We start from the raw sequence: 25,073 nt of genomic DNA on the forward strand, positions 1-25,073 counted from the left end.
TTATAGATCTACCCTTTTAGAATTGAATCTATAAAGTAAATATTACCAAAGTAAAATAAAACAATAAATAATAATATTGAGTAATAAGAAGTGTCCCTTTCATTCGTGCCACCAAACAAAGTTGGCTGATCAATGATGCCCACTAGCCTAGTGTAAGAAGACAATATATACAGAATGTTACTCCATATTGCTAGTATTTAGCAAATTTAAGAATGAATCTTGTCCTTTAATCTTGTTTGTTTAGCTACATGCACCCTAGCTATATATAGATAATATAAATATAAATATCAATATCAATAATGTCGACAAATAATGACACTAAAAGGACTAATTCATCTATAATCACACTACTTGATAGTATTAACTTATGTGAATTTAATTTTCTAGGTTATGCATTATGCTCAATGTGTTAGATGTAATGAAATATTTATGCATTGCTCAATGTATCAATATTATGTTTAATTACAAAATAAATTATGGCATAAGATCAGTAAAACTTTGGTTATTCAATCAATTATTCAGCATAGTTAAATCTAATAACAATAAAATTAAGATTTGTTATGAAAGAGCCGCAACTACAAGTTCTTTTGAGTCAATGCTACAATATTGGCACTGTCGTTTTTTTTTTGTTTTATGTCAATGCTACGTCTAACGACAGTCACCATATGTATCTTTAGTTTTTATCACGCATTCTCTTATCCTTCGTCTCATAAGCAATCAACGTCTCTCGCAACTCCTACCGGATACTTCCATATCGCAACTATTTTCGACGACACCAATACTGAAAAGTATGTACCATGGTTTAAACCCCCCATGTCTAGTGAATGTGATATTGATCATTGACACGTGCTGGTGAAATGCACCCTACTTGTGTCCTGGTAGATATGCACTTGTATTCAATTAGCCGTTAATTATTGGTTTGGAAAGGACATGTACTTAAATGAGCAACCACTCTATAATGCTTGAAAATAACGTCTCAAATAATATAATAGCAAAATATACTTAACAAAATCGATATGTCACACACTTTTCAGGATCTTCTATGAACACCATATTAATATTTTTTTCTCTTTTATTTTAATACTACTATTTTATTCTAATATCATAAAATTAGTATTGATAATCAAATTCTAGAATTACAAATCAAAACTAATTAGATTAATTTTTTTTATCAATCTAATTGAGGTGAAAGCAAGGGAAAAAAGAATTTTGTTTTATGCAATGAAAGTATATGGACCCAATATTTATGAAAACCAGTTAGATGGATCCGATCTATATTTTTTTATAATGAGAAAAACATAAAAGAGTTGAACATGCCTTTATGATTTTTACTCATTAAGAAAGCATGCAGGCTAAACATTCTACGTCCTCTCAATGAGTTCAATTAATCACCGCCAAAATTGTCACAAAAATCACCTATAAATTCCCTATCAAATCCAGCCTTCCATCATCACAAATTCTCTACAACAATCACATTTCCCATTCCCTTCAGCAAGACAATGGCTTCTTCAACCTCCTTCTTCCTCTTCTTCCTCCTCGTCTCGTGCCTGGCCCTCGAGGCGGCCGCAGGGCGCGAGGTCCCGCCGACGGACTCCAAGTTGTCCTTTGACGGCTCTGTGTGGATCCCGGGCCTCGGCCGTTACATGATTCCCAAGAAAGGCTCCAAGTCCTTGGACTACAACCCCATCACTGGATCCCCGGGAGGGAACGGTTTGTCCATCCCTGGGTTTGGGGGATCGACCGGAGGTCGCAACTACATCCCCGGTGGAGACGACACATTCGTGCCCAACCCTGGCACGGAGGTGCCTGTCTCTGGCGGCGGAGGGATCCCCGTACCATCCAACCCTTGAGCTCATATGAGACGAGAACTGTTGAAATCTATGTTTTTTTTTTTCCTTATGTTGTATAAGGGCGTGTAGCATTCTATTTCTACGTTTCTCATTGTTGTAGCTCTCTGCCATGTTTGACGTCAATAAAAAGTGTGTTGAGTGTGTTTCTCTATCCCTGGTCTTATGTTACGACCGAGAGCTTGAGAGGGCGAAAACTCGAACAACAAGCAGCAACGACCTCATTTATCACTAACCTAGAACAAGCACCAAAATCTGGACAATTCAAACATAGGAGAAATTGCAAGAAATCACCTAATAGTTGCATTATTCGAGAAAATCGAAGTGAAACTAAAATCTTCTTCAAATGAGCTAAATGAATGAACCAAGAGATCATATCTGAGATTTTAATTTATGATCTGTGATGAAATCAAGAACAAAATTTGGCATTCCACAATGTATAAAAATGCAACTCTTAAGTCATTAAACTCAATAATGAAAAGGTTAAACTCTTCCAATTAGCAAAAATGGCTGATGATGAACACAAAACCAGTATCATATTATCCATCAGAACAACAGTACTGAAGATAACAAACAGCTATATCAGCAACACACCCGAATTCTTGCAAAGCAACAAAAACGAGAAACTCATAGCACTGTAATGAGGTGATGGATTCATACTACGACAAAACAAAACGCAGCAAGACCACCAACAGTGGAACTACTCCCTTCGAGCATATCACTCTTAACATTCTACGAATCGCTCTTCACAACTAGAGACGGGGTAAAATGCCCCACACGATTAATCATCCTGCATAAATGGATGTAACAATCAGCTCATTTTTGAAAGACAAGATCATAGTTCAACTCAAATTCTTTCAATTCTGTGTTCATAATTAAATATTCTGTTATAGGGATGGAACAAATTGACCTTTCACATTAAAATCATCAATCTAAGCTACCAATAGTAGGCCAACCAACCTTTACCACCACACACATTGGGTTATTTTTATGAAACTCTCATTGAATTTTAAAAATAGGACTGGAAAAGTAAAACCTCAACATTACAGCTCCAACAACTAACTCTATAATGAATACTTCAGTTCAACCAATATAATTTGCTACATACTCCCACTCAATTTGTGATTTTGGCAAAACTAGGTTTGCTAAAATTCTTCACAAGCTTAACCTCTATAAGTAAAGATTCAATTTTTACTTCAAGAACGCATTAATCACAATTTCCAATCAATGCCCACCGATCTATTCCCTTCGCCATTAACACATACAACTCAGATATTTCTTCACAAACTCCAACCCCTGCAGATAAAGATTCAATTTTTTATTTCAAGAATGCATTGATCACAATTTTCAATCAATGCCCACCAATCTATTTCCTACACCATTAACACATACATAAAAAAAACACCCAATTTACTTTTCAAGAAAGGGAAAATTCACAAAAATGGAGATGAAAAGTAACCTTGTTGAATCAGAATCCGACCATTTTAGACAGGATGTAGCTGAGGAAGAGGAAGAAGATGGCCAGGAAAAGGTAGTCTACGAAGACGAAAAACGAAGTGGATCCGTGCCTTCTTTTGGCGGCTACTTTTTTTTTCGTTTGATGCTGCAATGTGGATTGTTGCTCCTCAATCTTCGCCATTGGTTCCTCGATGTAGATCTCAATTCCTTTCGGCTTCTCGGTTTCAGAAATTGGTGAAATTACGATTTATACTTATTTTGGGAAAAAAAATAAAGAACCAAATAGCTGAATTTTTATATTATACTTTACGTTTAGTTCAATTTTTTTTTTTTTTTGTTTATTTTATTCCATTTGATGATTAATAATTCTATGTTTAGTTCAATTTTTTTGGTTTATTTTTGTTTCATTTGATAATTAAACTATCATATATTTTATTTATGACCTTCAAAATTTATGCTTTTATGCATTGTAGATTTTGTTTATGTAAAAATAGTTGTAAAGTGATTTACTATTGAACCGCAACATTTATTTCTGTTATTGTAATCGTTTTTGTAGTACATAAAATTGCATCGGCAATTTGGTATTGAATTGTAATTTTATGAGTGTGATGTTGAACTCTTAACTTTGTTTTTATCCTGTATCTCATGACGAACAACATTTATTTTAATTTATAAATAAAGAAATAAAATAAATAAAAATTGTGGAATCATTTCCGCTAAAAGTTTTCTTTATCCCATTAAAATAATGCAAATTACTGAATTAGTGTTATGAAAAGTTAACGATGCATTTAAATAATTGTTATTCTAAATATATTTGTGTATAATATTTAAATAATTTGTTAGAAATATTATGGAGTACTCTAATTTAAGTATCTTTATTTTTGTTTCACACAATAATTCATTTTTACGTGAATTCATTGAAAGCACAACGTATAATTAGTTGTTCGGGTGTGTTAGTATCTCAAACTATTTTTATTTTTAATCCTTTTAAAGCAATTTTCCTTTTTATCCTTGATATATTATTTTCTTTTTACTAGTAGAAAAATAATGTCCCTTTCTGGAAGTGATTCAATAATACAATAAGATTTATGAAACCTATCATGTCTCATTTGTAACTGTAAGTGCACCTATTTTCTTCGCCACATTCTACTGGCATGTGACTTTTATCGATAATGATCTGAATTTTTTATTTAGTTTTAAAAATCTCATATTGTATACTAGTTTTATTATGATTTATATTAGGATTAAAATTTAAATATTTAACTTTTGAGTACAAAGATTAAAAAATTATATTAAAAATAGAAAAAAAGAATAAAATAAGAAAATAAAGCGAGAGTAAACTATGTGATAAAATAAAATAAAATAAGAGAATATTTTATTTTATTGTAAAAAATAAAAGGACTCAACTTAATTGAATCATATAATAAGAAATATACGAAAGCACGAATTAAATAATATAGTAGATATTGAAAAATTTCTGTCGCTTAGTTTTTACACCCAAAATTATTAATCACCAACCAAAACCAAAACTTGCTAGAAAATTCCAAATCATTTTCATCTCAAACTCTCTTAAATCCACATAATCTTGAAAATCCAATAGAAACCAGAACAATTAACCCATGCAACGCAATAACCACCACATAATAAACAGATGATAAACAAGCAAACATACCAAACCAAATAATCAGAAATGGCTGCTACTCTCAAGAGTTTCTCTCCATCTGCACAGTTTATACAGCGCAGGAAGCATCTGAGCCTCCCAAAATCCCTACCTCACCACTTCTCCGCCCCCTCCAACCCATTCTTGAACCCTAATCTCGCAGTCCAAATCCGGTGGCCCATCAACGCCGTCACTGAGGAGAGAGAAGTCCCTGAGAAAACCGACGATCAAGATAATGAAAAGGGCTCCATTTCAAGAAAAATGGAGGAATTCAAGGAGGACTTTGTTAATTCTGACAGGTTGCTTAATGCTGCTATAGTTCTTGGTGCTGGCACCCTTGCCATCACCAAATTGCTCACCATTGATCACGATTATTGGCAGGTGGGTCTTGGAATTACTCACCCAAAATTAATAAAAATCAAATCTTTATGAATATGAGCTGTGATTTTTGACTGGGCCTAGTTTCATGTGGTAGTAATGGCTAGTTTCGGAAGTAGTTTTATCATTAATGAATTATTATCTTGGATACAATCAAGAACTGAAAATTGGAACTAATTTTTGCTATTTTGTTTGCTCCTTTTAGGTGATTTGATTTTATTAGTCTTGGGATTACTTAGCAAAAAGGAATAAAAATTGAATCTTTAGTGAATTTAAGCTGTCAATTGTGATTGATATGAGTTTCATGTGGTTGTGATAGCTAGTTTTATGCAGTAGTTTTGGTGATTAATGATTATGAGTATTTTTCTCTGTATGTGTTTTCATGAGTTTACAATCAAGAGATGAAAATTGAAACCAATTTCTGCTTTTGTTTTGCTTGTTTTGGAGATCTTATTTCATTAGTCTGTATTCTTGCAAAATTGTGTTGAAATTTATATGCTCTACTGAATCTTCAGGGATGGACTCTTTATGAGGTGCTGAGATATGCACCTGAGCACAACTGGACTGCATATGAAGAAGCTCTGAAAGAGCATCCTGTGTTGTCGAAAATGGTGATAAGTGGGATTGTTTACTCTGTTGGAGATTGGACAGCTCAAGTAAGCATTTTTGGTGATGTTATTTTCTTTAGGATTGTGTTGGTTATGGTTGGATGATCATTTTTCTGCTTGAAAACCTCTCAGTGTTATGAAGGGAAGCCTCTGTTCGAGTTTGACAGGACGCGTATGTTTAGGTCCGGCCTTGTTGGGTTCACCCTCCACGGATCGCTGTCCCATTACTACTACCAATTCTGTGAGGTGTGTATGTGTTTGTGGCTGAAATGTGTTGAAATTTTGAGCATTTTGTTGTTTTGTGGAGTTGTGAAGTTGCTTGTTCGACAGGCTCTATTCCCTTTCAAGGATTGGTGGGTGGTCCCTGCCAAAGTTGCATTTGACCAAACCGTCTGGTCGGCTGTGTGGAACAGCATCTACTATGTGGTGCTGGGATTCTTGCGCGGTGAATCCCTGGAGAAAATTGTCATTGAACTGAAAGCGACGTTTGTGCCTTTGTTGACTGTAAGAACTCTTATGTCGTTGAATGGTGTAGATTAGGAGATATGATCACGTTGTCATCAGCATTTTGTTGTTCAAATATTTCAGAATTTAAAATCACAGTTCTTCAACTGAAAAAGTGTAGTTTGAATGTTGAAGGACTTATGATGACTTAATATATATACTGAGAAAGTTGTAATGAACTAAAACCAACATTTCTAGTCTATGTTGATGGTAACAATTCACAGTCTATCCCTTTGTCTACCTTGGTATGAAATATTTAAGAACTTATTTCTGAATTTCAACCTCTTTACACAGTTTAAGGGAGTTTTGTGATCATCAAGAAATTGCTTTTTCTTGCATTTTATGTGTGAATTTGCTCCTCCTAGCCGTTGATTCTGGGCGTTGAGTGGTGATTGATTGATCATTCTTTTTTATATGAGACAGGCGGGTTGGAAGCTCTGGCCTTTCGCTCATTTGATCACCTACGGAGTGATTCCAGTCGAGCAACGCCTCTTATGGGTGGATTGCGTGGAGCTGATTTGGGTTACTATACTCTCAACGTACGTGCCATCTGCTATTAACGATGCTTTCATAGCTTTGTTAGCCGATCATGCTCTAGAACATATGTTGCGATCTTCGTTTCCATTGTCATTATTATTAGATATATAAACTCGTCCATCGAGTTATGGATATGGTGCTTTAGGTTGTTGCCCACTGCTAAAACACACCCTTTTTTTTTCTATCTCAGGTACTCGAATGAGAAATCTGAAGTGCGGATATCTGAGGCGTCTGAACCCAATCCCAATGGCAAGTCTATCGAGGTAATCTTCGATAACCATTTTTAGTAGGTGGAATCACTCAAACGGGTCAGGACTTTAGAACCGATGCTAGCAACTGTGTGTATATTAGCACAAGCACGAGCACGAGCACTTTAGAACCTTACTATGATTTATGTGGTTGTTGTGTAGAAGTAAATAAGCAAACATGCTTCTTCAGAAGATGTCTCCTTCACTTCGGACCAGTTAGCAGTGTTTTGAGAAAGCTAAAGATCCGACAGGCTACGTACAAAATACATCTACATCGTACAGTTTGAGAATTTATACGGTCTTGTATATTCTGTATTATGTTCTACTAGCTCTTGAATCAATTCGCAAGTTGTTGTATAATTATGTACTAGTAGTAAAATTCAGAGTCATTTTGTCTAAACGATTATAGTTTTGCTTATGTGGATGATTGATGCATCTAAATCAAAATGATTTTACAGAAAATTGAATGAGGTTAATTACTTTTCATTTGTTGGATACATTATTATTTTTATTGACCTCAATTAGTTAATGATATGTTGGATGCATTTGTTAGATATAGGCTTTTGCATGGGCATTTTCTTTAGTTCGCATTGCAAACAAAATAATTGTCAAATCTGATTTGACCATATCTTCATTTCTATCTTAAACCAATACAGGATTTATTTTTATCTTCCCATATTGTATCAATAACATTTGAACAAAAATAGAGAGTGATCGACGTGCATAAACACGAATAAAGAGTGAATGTCAGTGCATAGACTCAGACAAAGAGTGACTCCTACTTAATCGAGTAGTCATGAATGAACCTTAAAAACACTGCAGAGATAGATGATAAGAATACGTAAGTAAGTATGAGACTGCATATTCAAAAGAGCTTGACAAATTTATAAGTTTTACTCGTACTAATAAAATCATCTCCAGTTATAACGTCTATCTTACAAAACTCCAAGATTGATCGATCATGTTTAGCACACACAATTTTAAAGATGGGTGACTAATGAGAATTTATCAGATGAGTTTTTTGAAGGAAAAAGAAAAAGAAAAACTAAAGGGTATAATGGTAACTTCGCATAACGTGGCCTGTACAAAACCAAAGTCACTGGGTTTAAGTCTTCACTATCAATCTGAAGCAAAATAGAGAGATTTAGAGTGTGAGAAAATGGGGAAATCGACGACGACGACGGATGTCCACGCACTCTTTCACTCTCTTCGTTCTGCCTACGCCGCAACCGCTAATCATCTCAAGGTCTTCTCTCTTAGTGTATTTCCTGATGCTTCGTTTAATTTTTCCGAGAAATTAGTGTTAAATTATTGAATTTATTTCTCAGATCATCGATCTCTACATTGTCTTCGCGATCGTCACCGCTGTGATTCAGGTATGACGAGAATTGACCTGACATTTGGAGTTATGATGCTCGTTTTGCTCAGTTTAACTGATTTCGTGTTAATTAGTCACGGTTGTGAAATTCTTTCCTTGAGCTATGGATGTTTAAATCTGAATGGTTTGTTCCATGAGTGTTGGAATTTTGATTTTGTACTGGTGAAGTGAAAATGAAAAGATGATACGGGTTAATTTGGTTTGTGGTTGGGTTGTGCTTGACTAACTTGTGAATCTGGTAGGAGATTCGAGGTCGGATAGGAAATGCTGGTGTATGAATTAGATATATATGCCTTTTTCTTGTGAATTTTTCTATTGTAGTTAGGTATATGATTTCTTCTTGTTGTGAAGTGGAGCTGAATCAACTGATATTTTTGGCTATATTGGGAGGGGGGTGGGGGGTCGGAGTTTAGAAAGCTAATGACTGTGAATGTATGTGATCAATCTATCAAAGAATGCTGTAATGACTCATAACTGAAATTTCCTTTAGATTATGATCATATGTTTGAAAATGCACAAGTCACCATAATATTGGACTCTTGAGCTTCCAAAACTATGCAGACACTGAAGATGAGAGGATTTGTCTCTATTTTGTTTTCCATTTTTTTATTGAAATAAAAACTTGAAAGACTTTATTTGTAATTCCCTCATGATGAGGTTCTATTTTTGGAGACACATAGTAGTATCTTTTATTTTTATTATGAACCTGAAGGTAATAGAGGATACCTGGACTATGATGGGTGTTTCATAATTCGTATGGTGTGGTGATATCGTTTGAAGTATGGATAATGAGTTAAAGATTTATGATTTATCAAGAAGATAGATCATTAATTCCTCAACTTGTTCTGCCATTTCCTATATTAATAGGCTCAAGTACCTTTAAGATAGATTAAGAACTCAAAATGTTTCTTTTGGGATATTTGCATACTGCTATTGTTACCCATTTTAGTTGCTTTTTGCTACCTTGTGATCACAATAAGATGAAGGAGAACTCCTTTCAACCAAATCAGGCATATATGTTAACAAGATGACTACTGTGCTTTGATCTTGTAATCTGTAATCATATTAACTATTAGCTTTTAATCCTCATGTTTGACTTCAAATACTTTTTTATTTTCTTAATTGGATAGCTAATGTTCTGTTTCTCAGGTTGCTTACATGGCTATTGTTGGATCATTCCCATTTAACTCATTTCTTTCTGGTGTACTTTCATGCGTGGGAACTGCTGTCCTTGCTGGTATGTAGATTGTCATATTTTTATATGCAGATTGATATTGATCTAGTCTTGGATTACCTTTTTATTTGATTTTTTATTTTTTGGGTTACAGTTAGTCTCCGAATTCAAGTAAACAAAGACAACAAGGAATTCAAGGTAATGCACTGATCTCCAAGACTCCGAGTTATGGAGTTTGGTAAATCTATCTTTTTTTATTATTATATTTATAAGAATTCAAAGCAGTGAATTTTCTAGCTAGCAGTTCTACTTCTAACATTCAGTTATTCGATATCAAGTTTTGTTGAGTTTCTAATATGCATTCTGAACTGTCTCTTGTAAATTGTAATCTTAGTTACAGAGCAGATTAATAGCACACCAAAAGTTACGGATAATACTATGGAATAAAAAGCTTATTATCCTTATTCCTCAGTTTTTTCAACTTTTCTCAAGTTGTGAACTTTGTTGGTTGATTCACTAAGTCGCATGCCCACTATTTTGCAGGATCTACCCCCTGAGCGTGCTTTCGCGGATTTTGTACTCTGCAATCTAGTGCTTCATTTGGTTATTATGAACTTCCTAGGATAAGTCAATGTCCAGGAAAAGACACAGAACTCATTTGGGATTTGAATTGTACTCTGGTAGAATCATTGTGATCGATTTATTAGAAGTTTTAGCTGTTACACTGGATATTTCATACAAGAAAACTGAGAGAATAGAATGTACTGGTAATATTTTGACTAAACGAAATAGGAGTACTATGTTTTTGAGCCATCTTTTAGTTTTGGAGTCATTAAAGAAGAATGGAGTATTAGATAAGTGATTGATTTCTTTGTTTTGGAATTGGGATGAAGATTCATTTCTTTATCATGGAATTGTCTAATACTGGATTTTTTATTTTAACACATTGAGTGCCATATTATTGTTTCAGGGAAAATTATACTCCACTTTCGATATATCCAAACCAAAACATTGACGTTTTTCGTACTATTAAGTTTCCATCTAAAGGAACGGACAATTAAATACTTTGTTTCTAACAATGACGTTCTGGTATAAAGTTTCTACTGACGGAAAAGCCATGAGAGATGCCAGAAACTAAATTTGATTTTAAAAAGGGGTAAAAAAAATGATGTGACCAAAAATGAAAAAAGGTCCCACCGAGACTTGAACTCGGGTTACTGGATTCAGAGTCCAATGTCCTAACCACTAGACCATGGGACCTTGCTATTTACATGGCGAAATATATAGACACTTGTACCTCCACCGTATATATGTGGAAGTTGGACTCATAGCCGGCCTTTCCATAAATTCCACTGCCTCCTTGTTTCTCCTCCCACATTCTCAAGCGAAATGGCTACTCTGTACTCTCACAAGTCACAATATTGAATGCTTCTTTCAATTGATCGATTTCGTTAGGGTTAGGTGAGATGAAAATGAGGGTTTAGTTTTATGATTAGAAGCTTTAACAATGGGGGGATGGGTGTGGAAGAGAATGAAGGTACAATTTATTGATGATTATATGTAATGGGGGGATGGGTGTGGAAGAGAATGAAGGTACAATTTATTGATGATTATATGTATATTGAGTGTGCATAGAGGAAGCCCGACGTGATGGCGCAAAGGGTATTGCAAATGAGGGAAGTTGTGGAAGTGGATTGATGAGTTTGATGGTATATATATCATTTATGTTTGAGGGGCGTGCAAGGAGGTCTGGGTTATCTGTGGCGTGACTGTGAATGGGTTGGGCAGGATGGGGAGAGTGGTTCGCGTATTGCAAAGGGCAGTGAATGCAGTGGCCTTGGGAAGGCGGGGCGTGTGAAGGAGGCTGATGCTTTTGGCAAAGAAGGGCAAGGTGTATGAGGTGCTGCTGCTACTGCTATACATACACTTTCACCATCTTGATCGAGCAACGTAGGAATTAAACGGATTTACGGCAGTAGCAACGGGGCTGTGTTTGTCGTGCAAGAGGGCGAGCTGGCCCCTTCGCCTTCAATTCAATGGAAGAAGAAACACAATTCCTTCTTAGCTTTTCTTTGTTGAAAATAAAACTATCTGCAAATCATCCAATTAAGCTAGTTCCAATCAAACATATAAATTTCAACATTGCACATATCATCATATTAATTTCAGCATTCTACATATCATCATTCCATACTACTAATCTTTATTTCATTTCTTTTGACTTGTCACCTTTTCATATTTCACACACGCTAGCTACCCAACATTTATGAAAATCAGTAAAATACAAATAAACTACTAAATTATAACATCTGATGAGCTTGAGATTTGGGATGTAAACTTGATGACAATTATTCATCATCATTCAACACACAGCAATGTCCGCACAGCTCTTTCTCCCCAACCTCATCTATCGACTCCAAGCTCCGCCACCCGCCCCCGCTATTGGAGGTGTCAAAAACATGAACCTCCGATCTCAGGAGCGATCCCTCCCCGGGCATGCTATACCCGGTGAGGAAGTAGAGGTGGTTTCTCACGGGAGCCATGGTAATGTAGCATCTCCCCGTGGCGGTCGTCCCCTCAGCAGTGTATGTGGGGGACATGCAATTGAAATGGGAGCGATGGACCACATTCCAAATGCTTTCTTTCTCGTCGTACGACTCTATGTGTCCTTTCCACGGCTGGAGGCAGTCGCCCGAGCTGAAGAGCTTGTCGTTCACCACAACGATCTGTCGTGGCGGGACGTCTAGGGCCCACATTCGAGCTACGTAGATCCACTTATCCCTCTCTGCATCGTACACCTCGGCAGAGCTACGGGCAGTCTGGTCGTAGGGGCCGAAGTTCTCGCCGCCGACGAAACCTCCAACTACGATGATTCTTCCTTTGAACGTCACGCCCACACATTTGTACCTATCAGATGGGTCAAAATTCGTAAGAAGGATCATCCATCTTTGAATTAAAGGGGTATTCGTCTCTAAAATCACTAAGTTTGGCCGAAATTTGGTATTTCTCATAAATTTAAAGTTGGTTGCAAAAATAATTAACTTATGATTTGTAGTGAATTTTACATGATTTCAGTTTTTTTTTCAACTCATGAAATATTTACCACAACAAATAAGTTTATAAATAATTGCCACCCAAAAAAATGAATATACAAAATTGGCATAGGATATGTTATTCTTTCCATTTGAGAGATTTAGCCATGGACATTGCACTAATATCATTAGCGTTCCTCTTAATTTTAAAAAATCACCATATAATCTTATACATTGATATAATATTGTTGGAAGAACTTTTACACTTTTAAGACTTTTTGGATCAAAATACTCTCACTATACGAGCTATTTATATAAGTTTTTTTATGAGATAGAGAACCAGCACTTTGTTCATTCATTTCTATTGTATTTCCCCAAGAGAACTCATCAGAATACATGACAAATAATTGTTTGTCATGACAAGTATTTGAGGGGAAACGAATAAACCAAAGTAATAATACTCTCTCACAAAATATACATAAACAACTTTGTCCAAGAAAATGCAAACGTCCTTCTAGCGATATTATATCAATATTGAGGAAATTTTGATGATATTTTAAAATAATAGGGATATTAATTAGTGCAATGTCCAAAATCTCCAATTTTCTTATAAATTAAATTCAATAAAGCAATAAATGAATACCTCATTCTACTCATATTCGCAAGCGATCTCCACTGATCCGACGCCGGATAATAAACTTCCGACGAAGATATTCCCCTCGCCCGCCCCGGCGAGCTCTGGCCGCCTGCAACATATATCCCCCCGCCGCAAACGGTGCACGCGAAGCTAAATCTCGCTTCCGACATCTCCGCACACATTTCCCACCGATCCGCTGCCACGTCATACCGCCGCACCGTCGACACGGCCCTCGGCCGGAATTCCCCATCCACTGCTGCGGCGGCGGAGGGACTCCGGCAGAGGCGGCCGCCCAACACGTAAATATGGGGGCCGAATGCCACCATGGAAAAGTCCTTCAGGACTAAACCCTCGGCCGAGGCCGGGATCGAGGTGACGCGGTGCCACGTGTTGGTGGCCGGCGTGTAGCAATCGATGAATGTGGTGGCGTTGCCCGCGGGGGCGTTGCGGTCGCAGAAGGGGACGAAGATCCGGTGGGAGGCGGCGGAGCTGGGGCGGAGGAGCGGAGAGAGAGAGCCCATGATGGGCGGTTGTATGAAGTGGTTTTTGGGGAAGATTTTTGGGAGTGTGTGAGTTAGTTCATATAGAAAATAGTTTTTTGTTTGGATTCAAGATTTTTTTTAATGTGGTGGTGATACAAACAAGGCTATAGTTGATTCCTATGTTTTTTTCTTGTATAATTAGCCTAGTTTTAACCATTTCAATGAATAAATTCGGATGGTTCTATTTTATTAATGTTTTTTGTGAATATATGACAATTATTTGTCGATGTAAAAGAGATACTACTTCATGCATCACGCGTTATGAATTTGGTTTACTAACATGTCTATGGCAAATTCTAATATGGATAAAGAAACGATTGATAATGCAAAGCCTGCAATATAAGGTTTTATTTAGGGATAATTAAAACCACCAACTTTGGACGAAATATGATATTTTTCGCAATCGTTACACGTTGTTGTCCGTAAAATCATCAACTTAATGGGTTGAAAGAATGTTCCAACGCACCCAATCGTTCAAATTTTGATCGAATTTTAATCACTGGCGGATTTAGTGGGGGCAGGAGGGGTCGGTCGCCCCCTCCGTGCGACTAATTTCCTCTTATCCGGACGTAAAATTACCATGTCCGTCCCCTCCGTTTGCCCCGACGTCGCCCCCGAAAATCGAAAAGGATTATCATTTTCGTCCTAAACCAACCTACCAATATATATTTCGCCCCCTCCGTTTATGAATTTTGGATCCGCTACTGATTTAATTGATGTGGCACACCGTTAAAACTATGTTTAAATGTCAAATAAGTTCATGTAGTATATATCACCCTTTTTGGTGATGCATTTTTTGCTATAATTGGAAGGAAACTTGAAGAAAAAAAAACGTTCATGTATTATGTAGTTAAACGTAGTTGTGAACTTATTTGACATTTCCACGTCAAGATCGGAAAATTTCGCCGTGGAAAATTGGCACATAAGCCAAAATTAAATATTTCACCGATCACATCTAAAAGTTGCGGCTAGCATTAGGATTCCGCCAAAGGTAGAAGATATTTTCAGCTAAATATTTTTATTTATTTACAGAATTTTCGTGACTACATATTCTAGCCAATCGTCTAAAACATGGTTTATGTAATAAATAATGAAATATTTAAAGGAAATGATAAAACATTTGCATATCTTTTTCTGTGGAGTATTTTGAAATAAATATACACATTTGCATATTTAAAAAATTAAAAAAGGTATTTAATGAGGCCGATCCTTACGCCCATTTAGAATGGCTCAACCCATTTGGTTGGTTTTCTTGACCCAAAATTATAATGGTTAAAAAATCAAAGTCAATTCTAAATTACTTGCTCTAATGATATTAATCGACACCTCAAATTAAAAAAAAAAAAGGGGTAACTGCTTTAAAAGTTACGAACTTTCTCCAAATTCCGGTTTTTCCCACAACCTATAAAATTGGCGTGTAAAGTCACGAACTTTGCCGGGTTGATGGTATCTCCCATTTTGACCCGACCCTGTGTTTTCCGGTAAATAAGTGTCCTATGTGGCATGCCTGAAAGCTGACATGGATATCATCGGAAATTCTAAGAACGACGTCGTTTTAAACACCTAAAACGACGTCGTTTCATCCCTAAGTCCAAAATTTGGTTTATATTCCCAAATCAAACATGAAAATTGAATCATCCTAAATCGCGATTCACCCACTTCAATCGAGATTTTTCTTCCCTCTGTGGCGCACGCTTCACCCGTAATCTCGTGGGCAATATCAATTCATTACCATTTGTTAACAAGGTAAGATCATAGCTTCAATTTTAGGGCTTGAAATTCCGATTTTTGAGACATCAGATTTGAAACCCTGAATTTTGAATATGCGATTTAGGGTTCTGTTGGTTTTGGGTTCAATTTGTCGTTTCTGGATTGAATAAACTTCTTCTCGATTTGTGGTTGGGTTTAGGATGTCCATGGCTGGGTTTAAAATTGAATAAACTTCTTTCCCGATTTTGAATGTGCAATGAGTATAATAGTTCATGATTGTGTTTTTGGTGTAGGATGTCCACGTCTTCGCGGTCTTCGAGCAGAATGACTTAGCCGAGGTTTGAGGCAGTGATCTGTGATCATGGTCTTGAAGCCGATGTGGTGACATCAAATACGGATGCCAATCCCGGACGACGCTTCTATCGTTGCCAAGTATGGAAGGAGGACGATTGCAAATTCTTTCGTTGGATTGATCCATCGTTGTCACCGAATCAAGAGTACTTTTTTAAGAAATTGAAGATGGATAGGGACAACATGCAAAGAGCGTTGAGAGATAAAGTTGCTATGCAGGATGCACTTGATGAGAGTGTCCGTTCCAAAACCGCTGAAGTTGAAGCACTCCAAGGTGTTGTCGCAGATTTACATAGTCAAAACCGGAATTTGAAGGTTGTCATTTGCATTTTATGTGTCGTCATTTGGATACTGACGTAGCTTATCTAATAGAACCAATGATTGTAGTAGACTATACAAGTTGAACTCCAATGTAATACACTACGGAAACAATAATATTGTAGTGATTTTTCTCCTATGAATGCATTGATTAGTGAGTTCAAATATAACTTATTGTTACTCTGTCTCTTTGTTACAACATTGAGTAATTATTTTTCCCTATGAATGCGTTGAGTTATGAGTTCAAATTTAACCAGGATGCTATGGTACATTAAGAGTTCTTGTCCAACAAAGAAGAAGAAATATAATAGAAAGGGGAAGCTGCCACAAAACACACAATTGAATTGATCATAGTTTGCTGCCACAAAACACACTGTCTACACATAATTTAGTACCCAACCACATATAGTTTGGTGCTCACAAAACACATTGTTAAGACATAGTTTGGTGCTCACAAAAAAACATTGTTTTCTTCCACACATTCAACATCTTCAACCATTGTTGTTGCTTTGCTGCGTGAGGATTGAGCCATCACCTCCTCCAGAACCTCCTCCAGCACGTCCTCCACCACGGCCTCCTCCACGGCCCCCCCTTCTTCCAGCTCTCCCCGTAATAGCAATGGTACCATTTTCGGCATTAGATGGTGTCTTGCGAGGCCTTCCCATCTTGGCCTATAAATTGAGTAATTGCAATGCTAGTAATAATATATAGAGATAAAATATAGTTGTACAATTAAAACTAGAGTTTAATACCTTTGGTTTAGGTTGGACTTCAACTGGATCGTTTTTGCAAGTTTTAGAGTTGTGGCCTTCTTGGAAACACTTCTGGCATGTCATTACACATATCTTTCTCATTCTATTAGGCCTAGTTGGATCCTTCTCGAATGGATCCCTCCTTCTTACCTTCTTGGGCATACCGGGCATCTTTTTCACAGGTGGAGGTACAACCGGGTACCCCTCAGCAACTGGCCATAATTTCTCCCAATTTAACGCTGGCAACCCATATCCATAAGCAACCTTATACTTGCTCAATGAGAAGTATTCATGGACATAATCATCAACATTCTGCTTGAGGAAGTGAATAACAGCACATGCATGAAGGCAAGGAATTCCAGTCAAATCTCATTTCCTACAACCACACTGCCTTGTGGAAGGAGTCACTACAAACCTATCCTCAAAGTGGCTAACTTCAAATTTCCCCCCAATTGCAAGAATGGTGGTACAACTTCTGCTTTCATAAATCATAGCTTCAATTTTTTTCCTCACTTTTGGACACACAGTAGAACTACTCCAAGCAATCTCCATTTCTACACTCTTTCTATAAAGTCTCTCCATGAGTGTGGTTCGCATTTCCTCAAGCATGTCTACTACATGTTTACTCCTAGCCTCCAGAATATAGGAGTTGAAACATTCATAGACATTGTTAAGAATAGCATCAGAGCATTGTACAGGTGTTAGAAAAGCCTTACAGAATCTGCTTGGGTTTTTGTCCATTAAATCAGCAAAAGCCTGTCCATCTTCCTTCTCTAGCTCTCTGCATGCAATCTCATACTCTTCCATATAAGTACATCTAACCAGCCTCCAGAAAAGCTGCTTCAAAAGTGGACCTTTGTGGGTTTTTTTCCAGTTAGCATAGATATGCCTTGCACAGTTTCTATGCTCTGCAAATGGAAGTAGATTCTGAACTGCATTCTCAAGTCCCTATCAAACAACATTGTAAGTGAAAACATAACAAATTAGACAACAATTCCAAATAAAACATACATATAACTGGCATAAATTAATAAGTTAGCATAGTATATTCCTTTTGCTGATCACTGATAATGGTAATTCCTACTCCTTCACCCAATGCCAACTCTTCAGCAAGAATATTAATGAACCAAGCCCAACAAACTTCATTCTCAGCCTCAACCACTGCCCAAGCAATGGGATACATTTGATTGTTGCCATCAGTTCCTACAGCAGTTAACAATATCCCACCAAGATATGTCTTAAGGAAAGCACCATCCAGACCAAACAACTGTCTACAGCCCTCCTTGAAACCCTTTCTTAGACCACTAAAACCAATGTACACAGCCTTAAATACAACACCCACATCCACATGTAATTCAAACCGCCCTTCTTTGTCAGACCTACCCAACTCCAACATATAACTCCTCAGCTTTGCATAATGATCTTCCACTGTTCCCATCAGCATCTCAATTGTCTTTCTCTTCGAATGGTATAACCTCCACTTAGTTGCATCAAATGCAAACCGCTGCATCAAGTCCTTACCTAATTCCTTGCAACTTAACTCTGGTCTAAGCCTAAACACATGCAAGTATTTTCTGGCAATCCAATTAGATGCCACAATCTTGTTTCTCATAGCCCTAGGACATGTGTGCTCTGGTTCCAGTTTCTTAATTACTACACAACCCGTTTTACTCACAACACTCCCAGAACAGAACCATTTACAAGGACTTTTGCAACCTGCCTCAAATGCCTTCCTATTTGCTCTCTTGAAGTGGATCTCCCAACCATTTTCAACTGCATTGTCTGTCAGAGCATCTCTGGCTTGAAAACCATCAATAAATCCCATTCCAATACACAATTTTAAATGCTTATGATCACATCTTGGATCATACATCACTTTGGCATGTCTTTGCATCTTTCTTCTCCCTTCATCTTGAGAATCAGTTGAGCTAGAGTAGATATCACCTTCTTCTGAATTCTCATATTCAGACACATAGTCACTTATTTGCCCACCACTGACTAGGCCATAGAACATGTCATCAGTAACAACAAACTCTTTCTCCTTATTTTCTTTTGCTTTCTTCCTTCCTTGTGTGTATTCCTCATCCTCTGACACTAATTCCTCAGCCTCCATGTCATCATCAGTTTCCTCATCTTCAGAAGATGGTATATAACTCCCATCATCCTCACTATCATATCCCATACCAACTCCAATACTTTGATCAGGCTTATCTCCCACACTCTCATCAGGTCTAGCTCCCACATTCTCACCCACATCCTTAGATGTAGATTTACTAGCTCCCACATTCTCATCCACATCCTTAGATGCAGAATTCCTAGCTCTCACACCCTTACCCACACTTTTAAACACTGACTTCTGGGAAGACTGGAACAAACTTTTCTTCACACTGCTTTCAACATTCTTTTCCACAGTATTTTGGGTGGAAACTGATTTGAACTTGCCAGCCTTTGAAGTTGTTTCCTTTCTACTCTTTGTGTTACACTTGCTCTTATTCACATACTCAACATTAGCCTTTCTCACTGACTCAAACTCAACCACTCGATGCTTAACAGCTTCATCACCCATAGTGTCTCCCCTACCCACGGATTTATCTTCAACAATTTGCTCTAGGCCACCCTTCTTCCCACCAACAACATACACATCACATACTTGAGTTTTAACTGTGGTTAGAAACTTCGGCATTAACATCACCTCCGTATCACCTTTTATATCAATTTGCTGCACTCCCTATTTTCTCTTGAAGCTAAGTCTATCCCAACTGTCTAAACCTAGTTTGTTCAGTTCCTCCACTAGGTCGAAGTAACCAAATCTATCTGGATCAAACCCAATGCCTTCCCATACTTCCCCACCTATGTATTTCTCGCAAAACTTCCCATCTGGAATGAATTTCCCTCCATGGTAAATCCGAAGGAGAAAAGGCTTACTGAAAAATTATTGGAAAAAGTCAAAAAAACAGAACCAGATGGGGGAGGGGGGGCAACGAATTTAAACAATAATGCAAGTGGGGACCAAGAATTTTAAACAAAATTGATGCTAACTGGGGACCACCGCCGAACCCTAAATTTAATCAAAATCGATGCAAAGCATGCTCAAGATAATTTAAATAATGCAAAGTGGGGACCAACCAACGTTTTGTAGTAAAAAGGGCAAAGATTCACTTACGGGTTCGGATTCGGCTTGTCCGGGAATAAACCCGGCCACATCTCCATGTCGAAGAATCCTTACGCACTGCTCGTCGCCGTTGCAGGTAAGCCTATGGACTCGTCGTGGTCTTGCTCGTCGACCAAAGAGGGGACTCACGCACAGCTCGTCTCGTCGTCGGTGTGCTGCTTTAGAGAGAGAGATTTCGGATATGCAATTTTTAGGGTTTGAGAATTTGAGGGTGAATTGAGGTTAGGTTAATTTTGCTTGTAAAATTACATTGTAAATTATTTGTATTTACTGAATTTACATTTTGTAAAGTATTAAATTTTATTTTGTAATTTTATTGTGTAATTTTCGTTGCACAGTCAATAATTATTGACCAAGTCAGCCGCCACGTCAATTAAAAGATACACGTCAGCTCACTCTTTGACCGGAAAAACCATCATGGGAAATCGGCGACTAAATGCAAAGTTCGTGACTTTACACGCCAATTTTATAGGTTGTGGGAAAAACCGGAATTTGGAGAAAGTTCGTGACTTTTAAGGCAGTTAGCCCAAAAAAAAATGCAAAAATATCGCATCCTTAGTAGACAACACAAAAATAATCATATTATACATTGATAGAGGAAACTATATATGAAATGTAATAAATAAGTGGATATTATCATGTTTTTTTATGTAAAGGTTAAGCAATTTCAACATATTTATAAATTTTATATAATGGTTTTTTCCCATTACTTTGGGGGAAAATCTATAATGTTTAAGAGATATATATGTATACACATCAATTGAAATAATAGAAAATCACCCCCCTTGAGCTATCATGGTCAGTGAAATAAGCGATTCCATTGTTAATAATTGATAGTAGGAATCTATATATAGTTTCATTCTAAATTAATTGTTGTTCTCCATTTCGCATTATTGCTTTTGTAAAGAAATTAAGAGAGAGAGAAATTCGTTAAAATAAATGGTGCAAATGAAACTAACGTGCAGATCGCGTATATATAGATTTTCGAAAATAAAAAATGGCGCTGGCCGATCGCTAGCCGATCGGGCGCTTACAATGGTGGCCAGCGGATCGGCTAGCCCATCGGCCAACACCCGGGAGTCGGTGTGGGCTAGCCGATCGGCTCGCCGAAACGCCGCTCGCCGGTCCCAATGGTCGGCTAGCGGACCGGTAGCGCCCGAGAATCGGCTAGTTGATAAGTTTTAGTCTAAGCCTTGGTTACTGGTCAATATGTCGTGATTTGCATGTATTATCTGCAAAACAGTTGCTTAAGTGTGCAGGATAAAGGAGACAGTTCGGACGATGCAGGTGAAAAGAGCGCTAGAAGGGTGCAATACTGACCAGGATGCATGCCAGAGAAAAGGCTCGAGACGGAGAAGAAGAATGGCTGAGATGATCAACCATAAACAAGGACAGAAAAGTCAATTCGCGAAGGAAGTCTACCCTAAAAGCAAGGGCAAGCCTCCCAATAAAAGAAGCCAATTGGAGAGAGAGAAAAGAGTTCCGAGTTTGAAAGTCCAACCACTACACTTAGTTAGAATTCTCTCTCAAAGATCAGTTCCTTCAGCATTATCCACGTTCTTCTCGTTCCTCGCCACAACCATGGTCACCTGAAGTCCAGACCTCCACCGGAGAGTCATCATCACCGTTCCAACCAATTTGTCTCATAGCAGTAGTAGTTTCATCGCCCGGAGTGGCATAAACAATCTTTAATCGCTTCCTAGTTTAACTTTTACTAGCTTTCTTCGTTGGATTTGTTGCAAACTTTAATCTTGTTTCCTTTGAAGTATTTCTTTAAGATCCAAACGTTTTAATTATGAAGTTTGTTTTTCGCATCTCTCTTTGGTTTGAATCTGCTTCATTCTGCCTAGGAAAGTTAGATCTAGTTATCGCTTTTATTTTCTAAGTGTTTACGCATGTTTTCGTTTGAGTAGGCTAAATCTGGAGTCGTTGATCGGAATTTCAAGTTCATGTTTCAGTTTAAGTTTTCGTGCATGATTTTCCTGTTTTGCGTTGTCATCACCACCTTGCATGTTAGCCAGTAGGAGTGATCTGCAGTTTAGCCGTTAATCTTTAAATTTAAGCTTTTTAATCGATGATCTTGTGTTTGAAGTTGAGAATCTGTGTTCATCTATGGAGTTTGAGTTCATGTAATTTCTGTTGATACTTGTTGAGGAAGAAAACATCACAACCCACTTTTACTTTGGACCACTTTTGCTTTTTAGTTACTTTTTACTTTTGTACCTTACTTTAAGTTTGTACCCTCCAGATCTGTTAGAGTAGCCACCCAGCCACCAAATATACCCTGCTGCTCTAATTTCCTCATTTAGCAACTGTCTACTTTCTACATGCCTCTGAGATACCTTGTCCTCTACTTTCACGTACACAACCACATGTCAGTCACTCTCACGCCCACTAGTCAGTAGGGTACCATCTTTAATTTCCGTCTAGGTGGAATCTCAACCCAAAAGCGTGGTAGCTAACCATAACCTCCTAGATTATCACCGCAATTACCCGAACGTGTCCATCTCTTTAGGATTCGACCCTTACCTCCACTATACTAGCCAGTAGAAGTGGGTTGAGGAATTTATTTGATACCAGGTTCCGGTCATCGTGCCAATGACTCAGCTAGGTTGAGATTTATCCTGATCAGTTGGACGCACCTCTAATTTAACACAACACCGAAAACTTGCACTTTCACTAGCCAACCCGCTAGCCACCATTAAAGATGCTCTTATACATTGTGAGATAGGAATGTGATCAAATGAAAACTCTAAATATTGTACAAATTCAAAATTATGATTTGGACCATTGAAAAATGTCAACAGATCACAAAAAAACATCAACAGGAAAATGTCAATAGAATTTCAACGGTAGTCAATGATTGATGCTCTGTTGATATTGTGTTGATACTATGTTGACATTAAAATCTTGAAAGTTTACACTATTGATATTATATTGAAACAGTGTTGAAGCTGTGTTGCGGAGTTTTGCGTTTGTATCATATATAAGTTTGCATTTTATCACTACCCTTGTGAGATAATATTAAATTTATTTATTTTTATAGTATTTATCATAAGGGTGAGCATTCGGGTTTCAGTTCGATTTTTTGCCAAACCCGAAAAATCGAATTTAGTTCAAAATCCAAACCGAACCGAACCGAAAAACCGAAAAATCGAAATTAATAGAATATATATAATACATATTATATAATATTATATTTAAAATATAATTCGATTTTTCGGTTATTTTTTTTCTCGAACCGAACCAAAAAATCGAAATTTTTGTATTTTTAAAACCGAATTTCAAAATTTCGGTTTGATTTAGTTTGGATATTCGGTTTTCAGTTTTTTTTCTCACCCATAATTTATCAACACCCTCACTCAAATTCTTTAAGATGAACTTTAGAAGATTTAATTTTTTTTTTCTAATTGGTTGGATATACGGCCCAAACATATTGTTGGATTAATATTTTTTTTATGTTTCAGTTCAAATATATAGTTGAGCAATGATAAAAATTCATATGTTCCATCAAAAGATTCAAAACTAATTAGTTGCAAGAGGAATGATCCATATCTTACAGTGATTTCAGTTTTTTTTTTTACACACTGTTATATTTATTCTTTCTTTCGTTAGACAATAATAATTAATAAATAACTTGATTATTTTGGTGATTAATCTATTTAAAATAGAAAACCCACAAATAATACTACAGCCTACACAGACGGCACCACTTATTCGTCATCGCTTGGACAACTCTATTTCAAATTATTATTTATTTAATTAGTATTTAATTAATAATTATCGTAATCACCTTATTAATCACAAATCTGGATTTTGCCTCGGTTGATTATTACTAGTACTATTTAAGTACTTATTACGTAATAATCACATAATTGCTCTACTAATTAAACTTGAAAACGCACGAGAGATTTTGCCTCAGTTAATTATTATATTTAATTACTTATTACGTAATGACGTACACATTTTACTAAGTATTTCTACTGAAATAATTTGACCTAGACACATTTGACATTTAAAAATGTGTCTAAAATTGCTAACTAATTTTGAAATATACAAATATAACTTGAGCTAGCCGCGCATTTTAAAATCCCAACCTCCGTTCAAATATTACAAAATAACTTTAAATTATAGAAATGAAATTACCTTTTTTTCCACGAAAAAACATCTCCATGCACTTAATCTATGAGATGTCATGTCAATATTCACAAATCATTTGACCTAGACACAATCCTAATTATTCCATGTACAACATTTTTAAAATTGCATTATTTGAAAATGAATATACAATCAAATGGCCCTATATATATAGTACAGGTACACCTAAAAACAATGAGTACAAATGAAAAATGATGGTAGGAATATGCGATCCTTTTAAACGTTTCTCGTGTGTCTTATATTATAGCAAAAATATTCATTTCACATGCTAAGAATCATATCATTAATTATGTTGATGTATACTTGTTTCTATGGTACATTAATTAACCATATGAATCGTCATATTAATTGATAATGTCGAATTGTCGATCATTAGAAGAAAAAAAAACAGATGCAATGGATACATGTTTTAAGGAAATTCACGGGTCACGATTCATCTTGACTTACACAAGAGTTAATGAATTACTCATAATCATCTCTTACTCTTAGCTCTAGGGGCGGAGCCAGAAATTTGTAGGGAGAGGGACAAATTTACATATGATGAAATTTTAAGAATTTGAGGAGGGGCATTTAGTAAAAAATTGAAAGAAATAAATAAATAGTAAAATA

At 36.7% G+C, this 25,073-nt stretch overlaps 4 protein-coding genes, 1 long non-coding RNA gene, 1 other non-coding gene and 1 pseudogene across 7 annotated transcripts; 3 read left to right on the top strand and 4 right to left on the bottom strand.

Moving 5' to 3' along the window:
* Positions 1 to 1,438: 1,438 nt before the first annotated feature.
* On the top strand, positions 1,439 to 2,001 carry LOC125216045 (cell wall protein precursor). The gene has a single exon (XM_048117650.2). The coding sequence runs from the start codon at positions 1,500 to 1,502 to the stop codon at positions 1,848 to 1,850; it is 351 nt and encodes a 116-aa protein (XP_047973607.1). The 5' UTR covers positions 1,439 to 1,499; the 3' UTR covers positions 1,851 to 2,001.
* Positions 2,002 to 2,319: 318 nt separating this feature from the next.
* On the bottom strand, positions 2,320 to 3,597 carry LOC125216086 (uncharacterized). The gene is made up of 2 exons (XR_007175353.2): positions 3,307 to 3,597; positions 2,320 to 2,637 (listed from the first exon to the last, which is right to left on the bottom strand). It is a non-coding gene; the product is annotated as an uncharacterized LOC125216086 (long non-coding RNA).
* A 1,322-nt stretch (positions 3,598 to 4,919) lies between these two features.
* Positions 4,920 to 7,702, top strand: LOC125211893 (protein SYM1-like). 2 transcript variants are annotated; one of them, XM_048111854.2, is made up of 7 exons: positions 4,920 to 5,346; positions 5,859 to 5,999; positions 6,084 to 6,197; positions 6,282 to 6,455; positions 6,879 to 6,994; positions 7,183 to 7,255; positions 7,406 to 7,702. In XM_048111854.2, exons 1-7 carry the CDS (start codon positions 4,996 to 4,998, stop codon positions 7,406 to 7,408), a joined length of 972 nt encoding a protein of 323 aa, XP_047967811.2. In that variant the 5' UTR covers positions 4,920 to 4,995; the 3' UTR covers positions 7,409 to 7,702. The 2 variants fall into 2 exon arrangements, with proteins under 2 accessions (XP_047967811.2, XP_047967810.2); XM_048111853.2 differs by having other exon boundaries at positions 4,922 to 5,346; positions 7,403 to 7,702.
* A 655-nt stretch (positions 7,703 to 8,357) lies between these two features.
* LOC125211906 (dolichyl-diphosphooligosaccharide--protein glycosyltransferase subunit DAD1-like) lies at positions 8,358 to 10,605 on the top strand. The gene is made up of 5 exons (XM_048111868.2): positions 8,358 to 8,486; positions 8,569 to 8,616; positions 9,768 to 9,855; positions 9,947 to 9,990; positions 10,336 to 10,605. Exons 1-5 carry the CDS (start codon positions 8,400 to 8,402, stop codon positions 10,417 to 10,419), a joined length of 351 nt encoding a protein of 116 aa, XP_047967825.1. The 5' UTR covers positions 8,358 to 8,399; the 3' UTR covers positions 10,420 to 10,605.
* Positions 10,606 to 10,980: 375 nt separating this feature from the next.
* TRNAQ-CUG (transfer RNA glutamine (anticodon CUG)) lies at positions 10,981 to 11,052 on the bottom strand. Its single transcript has one exon. It is a non-coding gene; the product is annotated as a tRNA-Gln (tRNA).
* Positions 11,053 to 11,907: 855 nt separating this feature from the next.
* On the bottom strand, positions 11,908 to 14,056 carry LOC125215752 (uncharacterized). The gene is made up of 2 exons (XM_048117285.2): positions 13,468 to 14,056; positions 11,908 to 12,699 (listed from the first exon to the last, which is right to left on the bottom strand). Exons 1-2 carry the CDS (start codon positions 13,980 to 13,982, stop codon positions 12,141 to 12,143), a joined length of 1,074 nt encoding a protein of 357 aa, XP_047973242.1. The 5' UTR covers positions 13,983 to 14,056; the 3' UTR covers positions 11,908 to 12,140.
* A 2,817-nt stretch (positions 14,057 to 16,873) lies between these two features.
* Positions 16,874 to 20,058, bottom strand: LOC148930313 (uncharacterized; annotated as a pseudogene).
* Between the last annotated feature and the right edge of the window lie 5,015 nt (positions 20,059 to 25,073).

This window comes from Salvia hispanica, chromosome 3 (genome assembly GCF_029641045.1).
Source record: "Salvia hispanica isolate PSC_SH4W2 chromosome 3, Shi_PSC_v1, whole genome shotgun sequence".
NCBI classification, from domain to species: Eukaryota; Viridiplantae; Streptophyta; class Magnoliopsida; order Lamiales; family Lamiaceae; genus Salvia; species Salvia hispanica.